Genomic DNA, 14,560 nt, shown 5'->3' with positions numbered 1-14,560 from the left:
GAAGATCAAACCTTGTCATGGGTTTTGTCCGGCCGTTTTCTAGTCTCCACTCTCCATCCTTCCAGCCGAATATGTACTGATATAGGACAATTTCGGGTCTCAGCATCGGAGAGCCTCTTACCAAATCTTGATAGTCGTTGACGACACTGCATATATATATATATATATATATATATATATATATATATATATATATATATATATATATATATATATATATATATAACTTACTGATCTTCTCAACAAATTTTTAAAAACAAACAATCGTTTTTTACATACTACAGACTTTTTTCCACATCTTCTTCTCCAGATGTGGAAAAAAACCATATATATTTTATATTTTAAAAAAATAACATTTTAATGAAAATATAAGTTTTTTACAAAAAAAAAAAAAAAAAAAAAAAAAAAAAAAAAAAGGAGAGAGAGAGAGAGAGAAGGTGGGGGGGGGGGGGGGGGGGGGGGTTACCTTATCCCTTACGAGAAGGTACTTGACACATTCACTTGGAAGTTCAAAGTGTCCATCAACATGATGGACAGTCCATGATGTTCTTAGGCCTCTTTTATGCATCCCTTGTTGTGGGCAATCATTTGTTGGATTTTGGACTAACGTTAATATCCCCTATTGTTGTGGGCAAAATTGTCAAATAGCTATTTTGGAAATTGAATCAAAGTGTAAGAAACAAAAGGAGTAATGTGGTATCTTATAAAAGTTTAGATAGCATTTAATTGAACCATTAACTCACTATCTTATATCAACCCGACAACTCATTTTACCTTATCTAAAAAAATACTTGTTTCATATGAACTCACTTTGATTTGTTACAAAACCAGGTTATTTTGCTACCTCTTACTAATACTTAAAAATCCATATATTGATGCTTGTTTTTTTTCTTAATGCAAGCGCATGATGCTTACTTTCTCTATAACCAATATACTCTCTGAAGTCTCCTCCTGCCTCTTGAATGATAATGGGATGCTTGCAAGTGCTTCCTTGTTTATCACATAATCAAATGAATCAATCATAACAAAAAAAATCATATGTTATAATACACATACAAATACACACGCATACACATATGTACAAACATATAGATACATAATACACATATATAATAATTAAAGTCATTTTAATAGTTAAATATGTAAATAGCTATAAATGCATAGTTACTCATGCATATGTATGAGCACTATAAAAACGATGAAGATATTGTTTTCAAAAGCTGTAAGTCTATGAGTCTATTACAAATGAGTCATTCTTAACTCTATATGCCCGTATTTACAATTTTATGCACTTAATTACAGTCATCTCTAAATAACTTAAAATTAATGATCATGTGGAGTTGATGAAACAATGATGAATTGAAATATAAATTACCTCAACCATGTTGACATTAGCTTTTAGTCCATGATGACAAATGGTGGAAATTGTAGGAATTGTATTTTCACTAAAAAGTGTATCCTCTTTCTCATAGGATATCCTTGGCTACAACATTAAACAAAACTATCATTACTTAAATAAATAAAATGCAAAGATCCATATAAAAAAAAACTAACATGAGGTATAACCCATAACTATTTCACATGTGATTGAAGATAGAAATTGCATCTTAAACGATTTAAAAACTGATAAGATGCTAAAATTCTTACATACGCATTTAAATCAAGAACATATGAACGTTTCTTCCACGATGTTGCGTCTAACAAGTTTTCATCTGAAAAAGATGTCATTTTTTTCAGAATAAGATGTATGTGTATACCATGTTCAAATGGACATACAAATTAACCTATAATTCATAGCTAACAAGTATTTATAATGGTAAATAGTATTGTATCTATACATCATAAAAATTTATAGAATAATGTCTAATCAATGTAAAGATACATGACCATTTTTGCTCTCATGAATCATAATATCTTTTGATTTATTTTGTAAAGATTCCATTGGTTTATAGTAGATATTATATCATTTACCATAATTTGTTTGTTTCTTAACAATGATTTTATTATTTACCATATAAAATTATATATTTTCCAATCATGGATTATTATACAGATCCCTCAAACTACACAAAGCAATACGTGTGAAACTGGTCATATTCATGAACTGAACCGAAAATGTGCATGCACAAGTACTACTATATCGAATAAATGGTTGTTTGATAGTTAATGCTTGAATCAAATTTTATTTAGTTAAGGTCTAGTCAATTTCTAGACTGGATCAGCAGCAACAACCGGTTTTGTATCAATTCCTAGACTGGATCAAACCAGACAGTATCTTCAAAAACCAAGGTGAACCAGTGTGATACAACAGGTAAAAAACCATTTGAACCGTTTTATTGTATTTTGATAGATGGATTTCACTTGGTCCATTAAAAAAACAATTATTTCCAAAGAAAATTAAAAAGTTCAGTTGATCAAGTTACCCAAAGTGTACATAGATCAACCGTCGGTCGAACCAGACATAAAACCCGTGCAACTAAAAAACAAGATTTTAAAATCTTATGTCTGACAACATCGGACAAGCCAAAGGCATATATCAGAGTCAGAACCTCAGAGAATTCTAAATGTAATATACCAAGTAAGACACAGCCACTTATCAGAATTGGTAAGAAGCATATCAAACAATCCTCAACTTTAATTATTATTTGTCCACTCCAAATATCATTTTATTCAAAATTCTACAATTACGGTTGTGGTGGATTATTTTAAGGGAGTCTGTTTTTCTTTATATATATATATATATATATATATATATATATATATATATATATATATATATATATATATATATATATATATATATATATATATATATATATATATATATATATGAAAAGAATACACATGGAACATGGTATTTAGATTTTAACTAAAAGAACGCTTTACTTTTTTGAAATTTTAAAGAAAACTTGACAAATAAAACATTTCTGGTTGCATGTCAATTCAAATCCTGCATCTGCAACACAAACATACACACATACACCACCAACACAGCCCACTTGCACATATACATTTACATATACCCACCCCCCCACCCAACGACTCTTTCTTTAGTCAAATGTTTCATCAGCATACGAATTGAGTGCACCAATCAACCCTGTATGTGTGTCTGCAACTTGGCTTCATCAATAACCTTCTCTCAAGCCCTCCTAAACACCTAACCTAATAAAGTACCCATTGAAAACAATTAACACATAACAGATATTTATAATGTCATAAAACTACAACACTACTCATGTCATGTCATGACTGATGAGATTCAATGGAATAACCAAGCAGTAAACAAACATTGAGATAAATAATATCGAAATTTGGCAAATATTTATACAACCACTATATAATATAAATAATATATTATGTTGTTTTCATAGTTAAACTAAAATGATTTTTTGGGCATAAATATTTACAATAACTGTACAGATAGATTAAGAGGCAGGTGGATCAAATATTCAAATCCACATATACAGGATGTCGTACCATGAACATGAAAAATTCATCTTAATTTCCTACCCAATCTGCCACTCCCCTGACCCTGACCCTGACCAAAAATAATAAACTGATTATATAACATATAATATCCTAAAATTACTTTATAATAATGTTGAAAACTATAATTAACTTGCCCTCCCTCCCTCAAGTCATTTGGGTAAACCAATTAATGCGGATAAAATAATCAAAAAAATATAGATGAAGATGATCTAAGAACTCATTGCCAACACTAGAAGCAATAAAGCAAAAGCCAATTCTGATAGTTTTGAGGTTTTAATTTAAATTTCAAAAAGCAGAAAAAATTATAACTAAGAGTGTGGAGAACAGACCTCCAGTAGAGTAGAAGTATAGGTCACATGAAGACTATATTATATATATATATATCTCTATAGCATTAGAAAAGCTCCAATTGATGTCTGATGCAACACTTTTGAACTACGATCAAGTCCATGAGAAGCCACCTATCAATATCATCAAATCAACAACATGGATGGGGGATTATTAACAACTTAAAATAATCATTATGAATTTGTAATCAATCTACCATATGACTCAATGCTGCATAGCGTTCCTCGTTCAGATACAATGGCTTTCCCCTATGCATTTCAACATCCTGCAATCAACCATTATTATTCACACAAAAACTTTATATATAGATTATATTATCCGTTTTTAATTTCTTCTGATGTTTTCTTCCAAAAAAGTAAAAACTTTGAACAATAAAAACTGCCTACCTCTTCACCAAATGCATCCAAGTATGGAGATGGCCAACGTGCCTGACGTGCAGATCTTTGAAGTAATATTGTGGTTTTCTACACTCATCAATATCTAATATCAGAACATGATATTATTTAAATAATAAAAAAAAAATTAATCCAATCAGTGAGACTTACCCTGATTAAAAGAAACACACCAGTACCAGCACCACAAGACATTGCATGAGTTTGGCACTTGTTATTCCTAAACACAAACAACATGTGTCAATTGTCAAATATAATTTCATATTCAAACTAAAAAAATTGGGACCCAAGTACATTTTTGGTCCCTGAGTATAGTTGTTTTGTTTCAATTTTGGTCCCAAAAAAAATTTCTCTAGCAATTTTGGTCCTTATTTGAGGTTTGTATAATGTTTTTCGTCTCTCTTACAAGTATAATGACTATTTTTGGGACCAAAATTGCAAAAATCAGCAATACTTGGGGACCAAAAAATGTAATTTACTTGGCATTAAATAAAATTAAGTATTAAATAAACCTGCAGCATGTCTTCCAGCTTGGTGAGCACAATTTACCACACAACAAGCATAATGCAGGTTCATCTTGAACTGCTCCACAGTCAACACACTTCTGTTTTATGTACCTGAAGATTAAAAAAAAAAAATAAAAAAAAAAAAAAAAAAAAAAAAAAAAAAAAAGCCCTAATAAATCAAATAAAGATCAAAATCATAGTTTAATTAAGACATTTTTTTAAAAGAATAGTAAGAACCTTTGTAAGAGATCTTGGTAGAGGTAAGGCAAAACCATCAACTTAAATGGGACAACAGGGGTTTTGTACAAAACCCCTACTTCAAATTCTCTAGCAAAATGATTCAACCATTTTAAAACCAGAGAACGTGACACCTCATCATTAACAATGTTCTCTAATGTTGGAATCTTGAACATCTTCTCCAACTCTTCAATTTCAACAAACTCTTCAGCAAAACCATAAGCAAAATCCATTCTATCTTCAAATGATTGTGATGATCTATGGGCCCCACTAAACGGTGCTAAACTTGAAGAGTTCATTAATTTCCATAACAGTGCACACCTTCTTAAGAATGGAAAGCTCAAGCTACGAATTGTCTCCTTAATATCACGAGAACTATCAATATAATTGGAAACAAAATATTGACGTATCAACACGTGTTCACCCATGAATTTGTATATGTCTGTGATGAGAGATTCATGGTAACTGAAATCATCCATAGCAGATTCGTTTTTCCCAAAATATGTTATTACAGCCTGTAAAACAGAATTAACAAATGACTTAAACCAAAGGAGAAATAGATTAAATAAACTAGAAAGAGTAAACTATAAAGTATATTTATTTGTCTATATTGATAAGAAGGATAAAGGAGGTTTGCAATTTACTCAAATAGAAGAGAAGTTATATGAACCTGAGTAATGGAGACAACATAGCACATATGAACAAGAGGCAAGAATGATTTCTCAGAGGACATAAATGGGACTGGAAGACAGAAGAGGATCCACATTAAAGTTGAAAAGGGATCAGATGCAAGGACAGGATTGGATGCCATGGTCCAAAACTGTACATCAGGGAATCGTATGCCCATGTCAGCATTTTCCAATATGCTCATCATATTTTCTGAAAACAAAATCAACAAAATCAATTTCACAAAAAACATGTAAACTCATTAAAGTAAAAGTAATAACATACCTTCAACTCTGTTTGTATGACCAGGTAGTTCATTGAGAGTATCAGCATGTATAGACTTTGCAAACTGTTGAATACACCTTAATCTTAAAAGAACATCAAGAGAATTTTGGGAACGGATGCTGTGGACAATTTTCAGCAACAATGACAAAATGAAGCCACTGGAAGATCTTAATTCCTCATACAATGAACTAACGCTATAATTGGTGGCATGTGAAGTTTTTTCAGATCTAGCAGCAATTTCTGTAGACACAAGGGAATACTTGAGTGTGTCCCACATGATCATGGAGTCGCTCAATCGACTTGATCCTGAGATTTTATCATTTCCTGGAAAATACATTTCATGTAGTAAATGAACCACAGATTCAAGATTCGCCCCTGTTCCTCCTTTGTGTTTTACTGGAAAAGATTTGAGGAACTCGTTCCTTCTAGAAACATCTGCAGAAGCTTGTAAAAGAGAGAGGGATTGTTTAAGAAGAAGAAGATGTTCAGATGATTCGTAGTTAGCAGCATCCATGGGGGACAGATTTGGAATTTTGGATGCTACACTCTCCTTCATTATCGTTCCTTCTCTAGGCAAATCAGGTAGGACAGAATTTGCAAGGCCCCGACAAACAGGACATAAAAACTCCCCCTGGACATCAAAAAATAAAAATATAAGAAAAAAATTATAAATTATTTGCATAAAGATCTACAATGGACTTGAACAAGATGCACCTGATCCGGATCCACAATATGTCCTCCTTCAAAATCAATCCTTCTTGTGTATCTGCAGACAATATATCCCACATCTTAGGTGATCCCAAAATATATGTACATACAATGTTTTGGTCATGTATATTTCTGATAAGGGCAACATAGTCATTTTACGTTGGTCATGGACCAAAGCCAAAACAAAACCAAACCACATCGATAGCCAAAACGGGAACTTTCTTTCAGGGACGAAACTTACAATTAACCCTTGTTAATTTTATAAAAAAAGAAATAATGAGAGATAAGGGTAAAATAGTCATTTTACCTTTCCTTCAGGGAGCGTAGATAACGATCAAGGCAACCTTGATGGACAGCATGGCCACAAGAAGTAACATAAATGCCATTACAATCCGAAGGCCCAAATCCATCATATGGCAACCGTGAAGTAACTGAAGCACCTATCTGTGGCTTACCATTAGGGGACCCCACGTTTTCTGATGAAGATGATGATGATGATGATGGATTATTTACAACTTCATGAGAGAGAGAGGCAATGTACTTTCCAAGCAAAAGAGATTCATTTGTATCATAACTACTGTATGAACTACTTCCAGGAATCGAAAAATCCACCTCATCAATCAAAACGTCTGATTCCCCCACATTATTTTCCATAACATCCAGAATGAGTGTGTACATATCTTCTTCAAATGCATCACCCGAAGCTGAAGCTGTGGTTTGTTGACTTTGACTACTATCATGTGCTGTTTGAGGAGGAATATTTATATTGTTGAGAGAAGGGAATCGGGTTTTTATAAACTCCAGAAAAGCATCAACCTCTCTTGGTTGACCAGTGGATGCAAATTCATTAATTGCAGTCTGAATGACTTCCATTAACTGGGAATTTACTGTTTCAGATGATTTAACAGTCAATGTGTCCTCATTGACTTGTTCCTTTCCAGATCTTTGAGCTTCTTTTTCCCATGATGGGGGACCTTTGTCAAGTAAACTCACAAGCCTGGATTTCTTGTATCAGGAAATCAGATATGAGGTCAGTTCATGGTCAAATAGTCAAATAGTCAAATGTAATATAAACAATAGTAGATTACCAACCTGGAGTAGAATTAGAAAAGAGACAGGAATCTTGGAATTTGCATCATGACAAAGAGAGCAGACAACTTGTACATCTGAATCATTTGTGACATCAGGAAGACTTTCTTCAGGGTCATTTGTGTCATCTAAGCCAGTGTCTTCTGTCATATTCTCCATGAACTTTGACTGCTGAGCCTTCATCTTTTCCTGTATGTAACATAACAAAATTAAAAATTAAAAAGGGTAGGAGAAATCTCTTATTTTCTAAGGGCATCTCCAATCCAAAACCATTTGTTACACCAAAATGGTGTTATCAAAATTCGGTGTTAAAAGTTTCCTCTGTACAAATTGATCCTTCAACTTTAAAATTATGCATTTTTAGTTTATTATTTGTATGATAATTTTATTTATGTAATATTTGTTACTTGTGACGTTATATTACGAATTTGATTGATATAACCTATTATGTGTATTAATTTAACGTTTATATTTCAAACTTATTTAAAAATGTAGTACTTCCTAATAATTTAAAACAAAATACATATTTAAATAAAACACATAGCTGAAGCTCATTTCAGTCCACAAAATGCTTTAACTAATTGATCATCTGTGGAGAAACCATTCCAACGCATAAATGTGCAATATTTTTCAAAAATATGTCTACTATTTTCAAAATGCATGTGGAACATTTATTTTAATGTGTGTTGAATATATTTATTTCAAAATACAAGTGTAATTATATATGAATAATTTATTTTTGTTATAACTTGTCTAATAATGTAATTTAAGAAGTTACTGTAACAAAAAAAAATATGGGTGAAATTTGTATAAAGCTAATAGATACAATGTTTTTCTTAAATCTAAAAAAGCTGGAAAACTATAACTGAGTAACTGACCATTATAGCAGCTTGTCTCTCACGTGCTTTTGCCTTTCTTTTTTCACTATCAGAAACAGGTGCACTGTTGTTACTCACATCACCAGAATAAGATAACTGATTAACAACTTCAGGCGCCAACATTTGCAGTTTTGTTAAACATCCAGCATCCAGCTCAGCAAACTTCTGAAGAAGATTCTTAATCAAAGAAGAAAGGTCAAACCCACCAGACTCCACATAGTTATAAGCATTTTCCTTCTTATTTATCCTCATTAGCGACACAAGAAGCGACAGCAAGCTTTGATCATCATATCCATCATTCAACCCTGTAGATATTTCTTCAGCAGCAAAGACTAAAAGGGGAATAGAATTATCAAAACCACCAGATTGTGACTCGATCTGTGCTTGAGAAATGTCCAAAGCTAGTGACAACAAGTGCAATGCTGTTATAAGAACGCCATCTGGCGCACGCGATGCGATTAATTTATCTGTAAAAAGCGCGTAGAAAAGAACAGATCGGATGATTTGAAGAACTATTTTACATGTGGCTACTTTAGCTAACCCATTAAGAGGAGGATAGATTTTTGTCCATTTTGGGAGCTGATTCATCAATGCAGAAACACTACAAAAACGCAAGTATCTTTCTTCTGCAACTTGCAAGTCTCGTGAGTTCCAACGAGGATGATACAAATCCAACTCTTTCCAGTATTCCAACCGTAATTTGTACATACCCTAAGATAAAATGGCAGTATCGTAATTTTAGCGCATGGAAAGGAATTTAACTTCACGTTGATTAAAAAAAATTACTCATCCCATTACCTGTTTGATTCCAGATGGATATGAATACTCGGCTACAGTGTCTAAAATTTGTTGAAATTGTTCTACTTTGGAAAGGTCACGAGGAAGGGATTTGACCAGTTGACTATGAGTAGCATTTCCGGTTGATAGCTTATAGATTAACTCACGTTGTAGACATTGAGCTGTAGTTAATCCACAAAATCGCCTTTCTTTTACTATCTGTATAATAAGATTTAGCATTTCTTGTACCAAAACCGCTTCATACCTGAAAATATCATAGATATTATTGTTACATTACCTATTGTTAGTCTCACTGATTAGATATTAGCTTTGGTGATGACATTAGAAAAAAATACAGAGTCTCGATAACCGAGCCGGTCGGTTTAAAAAGGTCTTTCAAGTGCTGTGGTCGGTTTTACCTAGTCAGTTTATAAAGAAGCTTTTGCTGACATGGCACCAAAATCTTTAACATAGTTATCATGAAGATTTTATAAATACATGTTCATTCCTTATGAAGGGAATCGGTGCAACAGTCTCTCAATTTGTTAAACAGAAAAATATGTTATAGCCTTTTGTGTGAGAATCACTTATATGAGCTTTCCTTCTAGATTAGCTTTTTTGTGAATCTTCCATTCAAAATAGAAAATTACTTTCCATATTGATCCTGTTGATTTAGGAGTTAGGACAGCATTGAATTTATTCCAATTGTTCATCAACATCTATGCATAACAATAACATGTTCTCACACACAAAGAGAAAGTTTCAGGAAAGATACGTACTCACTAGCTCTTTCCAAATTTAAGGAAAGATAACTTGAAAGACCAAAACGTTCGATGATTCTAGCAATATAAAGATCTGCAGGGGCTAATGCAGCACAACACTGTAGAAGAAATAGATCAAGTTCTAAACCCTGTTCAGACCTGAAAAGAGAGAAAAAGAAGAATGAAAATCAATCTTAGAAGAAGGGTAGGTAAAAAGATGTAATTTGGAAATTTTTGCATACATACCATCGAACAGAACGATACCACTCATAAGATAATATTGCAGCATCCCCGTTTTTTCTCCACATTCCAGCATGAACTTCACTACAGAAAACCCTAATTCGCAAAGGATGTTCCATTACAAAAGCTGAGAATCCATACGGGTGGCAACCACCTAAAACATGACCAAAGAAATCACCATATACAGCTGGCAATCCAGATTCAGATTCAGATTCAGATTCACCATAACATCTTTTTAATGCTCTTTGTAAAACCAATGACAGCAATCGGTGTAATGGAATGTGTACTGATATCTCCTGTGAACTAACATCATATTCAATTTCTGGCCAATCTGATAAACTTAGAACACTAAGTGATTCCAATTCGTTTGTATAATCTCCTTCCATTTGATGATCGATTAAACCTGCAGAAATGGTCTCATTTGACCCGGTCAAACGTTGATGAACACCACCACCCATAGTTTTACTTGAAGGTGACTTGAAGATAGTTTTTCCCTTTCTAAACTTAGAAAGTGTTCTCTTTAACTGAAAGAAATTACTACCAGAAGCATTGGTTCCTCTCGAATTAAGATCTCCTGATGTATTGTCCACTTTCAACCAGTTTTCAATCGCTCTTAAACACTCAAAAGTCAACCATGAAATTGAAGTCAACACTGTGAAACTATCACTACCCCTTCCACTCCCAGTCACACTAGAAACAGAGCTTTCTTGTGAAAGTCTTCCCACTTTTGCATGTCTTAAACTATCTTGTTCATCAATAACTGATTCATCTTCTGTTTCTTTGTTGGAAAATGCTCCAGCCACTAACAGAGCATGAATATTTGCAATTGAATGACCTAAAACGAAAGGTAAATGCATGTTTTCGTTTTCTTCTTCTATGTGAATATTTGTTTCTCTTTTTTGAGGGCTCATGCCTTGGACAAAAGCTAAAAGTTTCATCCATGTTCTTGAGATATCACGCCTGTCACATGTCATGTATTTGGGAATTGTTGAATGGCTCATGACAAATCGAATGTCTTCAACCACACGATGAGTTGTTTCATATAAGTTTCCCCATTTGGAAACCTGGAAAAAGAAATCGTCAACAGAAAACAATGATTGGAAAATGAAATTTAAACTCTGTTTCGTATTAAGGAATGGAATCACAAAGAGATGGAACGGGGTGATCATGTTTGGTTTGTTTCAAGGAATGGAATGAGTCATTCAGGCATGCTGTTTGATACATATAATCAGAGAACTAAATGAGATTATATTGATAAATATGGAAAAAGAACAATATTCTATAAAAAATAATTAAAAAAAAAACTAATCAAATAAAAATATATAGCTAAATAAATTTCCTATCAACATATTTAATGTCATTTAAAATTGTATTATTTGTATTTCAAATAATCAAGAAAAGTTCATTCAACACTTTAAATAACTTTTTATAAAAATAAAAAACAAATTCAATTAGCTACAATGAAATCTTAAGATAGGATTAAAGTAAAAATATTATTTGTTTTTGGAAAATGACGATAAATAATTTAATTCAAGTTTGGAAAACACTCCTCCATATAAATGAATATAATCCTAGAAAAAGGAATCACGAATGATCCATTCCATTCCTATGAGACAAACAAACATAATTTTTTCATTCCGTTGTAATGATCCGTTCCATTCTTTCCTTGATTACTACATACCAAACACTACCTTAGAGTAAATAAGTAGATGAATGTCAAACAAAGAAAGTGATCATAATTTCAACATCAAAGATGATATTAAAACACCATAATACCCTGATAAGAATACAGATAGAAGTTGATTTTACCTGTAGTCGATGATCCTCTCTAGAACAAGAACTGAATATATTGGTCAAACAATCCAACAGCATTGCCAAAAGATCCATCTCCTTAACAAGGCGTGGTGTCAAAGTAGGAACAGTGAAGATTTGAACAGAAAATGTCGGCAGCAGTGGATACTTTCTAAAAATAGAATCTTTACACTCTTTTACAGCTTCATTCACAACTGTAGGGTAATACCGTAAAAAAGCCTTTGCAAACTCATACTTGAAGAAAGGATCACTTAGTAATTTCAACAGTAACTCCTGAAGCTTCCGGACAACTTCAGTGCTTAAAAACCTCTCTGCCATTACAAGAACATCCAACAAACCAACCAAAGAGCATACCCTTCCAGAAACAAAACTGAGTAAACTTTCACTACACTTGCAAAATTCCAAAAGCATCCCTACCACCGCTGATGTCAGCTCATCTGCAACCTTTTTCTGTTCTGCAACATTATCATCAAGAGTGGGTCGATCGCGATCTTGATGAATGCTCTCTGCAAATAGCAGTTTGTTCTTCCAGAAAACGAGAAGGGAATCAAGAACAGGAGATAAAGTATTTGCAACATCTTGTTGAAGTGGCTGTATCTGTTCAGCTCCTTTATGTTTAGAACAAAAGCCACTACGTTTCCATGCAGTCACATCCCCACAATCACAGCATCCACCACCTGTATATATGATGGAGTAATCATGGTCTTTGTGGTTACCATTTTGGAAACATGGGACACAAATTGCACAAGTGGGATCATGTTCGCATGTTCTACAGCGATATGCTATATCATTGTGACCCCAAACAGCCCCACAAACACCACGTTGACCGATATTCATGATTGCCAGGCGTTGCAGGACTTCACTAGGATCACCATCAAACATCAACCACTGTAACCAGATCATACTTTCATGTAGTAAATCTTCAATCTTTGATCTAGCAGGAGGTTCTGACTGGACTTCCATGGCAGTTTCCATTTCAACATCAGTTGGTAAAAGTGCAGAGACGATATCTGGTATTCGATGTTTGTTTTCTTTAACATATGAAACTAAGCCAGACTCCTGATGATCGAGTCTGTCTTCAGGAACTCCAATCAGGACAAGCCTCTGATACCAAAAAAAAAAAAAGAAAATATGTCAACATCGTGATTTTAACTGACCGAAAATGGCAATTTTAAGTGACCTAAACCACTAGAAGAAAATGTCTGGTTTTTGGAAAATGATAAAAGATCTCAATTTAGTATGAGAAGAACTGATTGTGACTTTTTACTAGTGAAAACGTAAACTTTCCCCCATTGAATATGAGGATCATTATACTCCTCTATTCCAGAATCAGTCAACTATGGGGGTAGCCGTTCAAATTTACTGTTCCTTAACTGAAAATTGTCAGCAAAACAGTGAGAATCAATTATATTAACCAAATTCCAAACTAATCTAAATGCGTACTGAAAGAAAAATCACAACAAATTTCACATTTCCAGATACATTTCCAATCCATGATTGTCACTATCGAAAATGCCCAATTTCCGGTACAAATTCAGGGTTAATGAATTTAAAGATAAAATACTACCTTGAGTATATGATCTTTTGGAGAAAGCGGAGGCGTGTTGGGTTCGGATGATGATGATGAATCAATCTCCATCCTGAACATGTATCGAAGAAGCCAATCGGCGCAATAACAGTTGCCGATTTCACAGCTTTGATGCCCCAGGGCTGAAGAAGCAGTATTGCATCAGAATCCTAATCCCCTCTGAGATTTTTATATCACTTTTATCTTGGAGTACAACTACAGGATATTAACCAACCCCCGTCTCCACTCGAGGCTCTCAAGAAAGAACCACGGTTCAAAGGACTAATTGCGTGCAGAATTCCCCTTTTTCCTATTTTACATACCAACGCTTTCTGCGGTTAAATCATGTCACCGCCATTAGTTTTACCATTTTGCCAACTTACACCCTTCACTTTTCAACACTTGCCGCTTCTTGTCCCTTGTAATAGGTCGTTCCCTAACTAGACGATATCTTATTAGGTTGTTAGCTAACTAGAAGACGGCTACAACTACTTCGCGAGCGAACCATTAGTTCTCAAGGGTGCCTAGACTATCAACCAAACGAAATTCACATTCAATGTATAGATGTGCACGCAACAAGAACTCTTTTCATTTCATCATACCTTTCACAAATATCATGTTCAATGCATGATGATATTCTATCATAAAGACCATTTGTAACATAAACATTTCATAATATCATGTTCAATGCATGATGATATTCTATCATAAAGACCATTTGTAACATAAACATTTCATAAGGTGCTATTTTAATCATATACACATATCATTTCATGATAACATTTCATGCAAAAGAGAAATACAA

General features: G+C 33.5%; 1 protein-coding gene across 5 annotated transcripts; it reads right to left on the bottom strand.

Annotated features, from left to right (window-relative positions):
- Positions 1 to 2,857: 2,857 nt before the first annotated feature.
- LOC111920123 (E3 ubiquitin-protein ligase PRT6) lies at positions 2,858 to 14,067 on the bottom strand. Of its 5 annotated transcripts, none has more exons than XM_052767098.1 (19): positions 13,756 to 14,067; positions 12,186 to 13,292; positions 10,383 to 11,440; positions 10,155 to 10,295; positions 9,397 to 9,640; positions 8,599 to 9,309; positions 7,724 to 7,909; positions 6,939 to 7,636; positions 6,638 to 6,689; positions 5,924 to 6,554; positions 5,643 to 5,851; positions 4,973 to 5,487; positions 4,742 to 4,846; positions 4,383 to 4,449; positions 4,224 to 4,301; positions 4,034 to 4,102; positions 3,819 to 3,950; positions 3,478 to 3,538; positions 2,858 to 3,162 (listed from the first exon to the last, which is right to left on the bottom strand). In XM_052767098.1, exons 1-17 carry the CDS (start codon positions 13,834 to 13,836, stop codon positions 3,876 to 3,878), a joined length of 6,027 nt encoding a protein of 2,008 aa, XP_052623058.1. In that variant the 5' UTR covers positions 13,837 to 14,067; the 3' UTR covers positions 2,858 to 3,162; positions 3,478 to 3,538; positions 3,819 to 3,875. The 5 variants fall into 5 exon arrangements, with proteins under 5 accessions (XP_052623058.1, XP_052623059.1, XP_052623057.1 ...); XM_052767099.1 differs by having other exon boundaries at positions 3,478 to 3,532; XM_052767097.1 differs by lacking the exon at positions 3,478 to 3,538.
- Between the last annotated feature and the right edge of the window lie 493 nt (positions 14,068 to 14,560).

Source organism: Lactuca sativa, chromosome 8 (genome assembly GCF_002870075.4).
Source record: "Lactuca sativa cultivar Salinas chromosome 8, Lsat_Salinas_v11, whole genome shotgun sequence".
NCBI lineage: Eukaryota > Viridiplantae > Streptophyta > Magnoliopsida > Asterales > Asteraceae > Lactuca > Lactuca sativa.
Note: the sequence above shows the minus strand (reverse complement) of the source record. Positions and strands in the feature narration are given on the sequence as shown.

Excerpts from the sequence above, each read along its gene's own strand:
- LOC111920123 (XM_052767098.1), bottom strand. The coding sequence starts at position 13,836 with ATGTTCAGGATGGAGATTGATTCATCATCATCATCCGAACCCAACACG. Across the intron at positions 6,555-6,637 it reads ATATTGTGGATCCGGATCAG|GGGGAGTTTTTATGTCCTGT; the intron begins GTGCATCTTGTT and ends TTTGATGTCCAG. Across the intron at positions 3,951-4,033 it reads ATGCAGCATTGAGTCATATG|GTGGCTTCTCATGGACTTGA; the intron begins GTAGATTGATTA and ends TGATATTGATAG.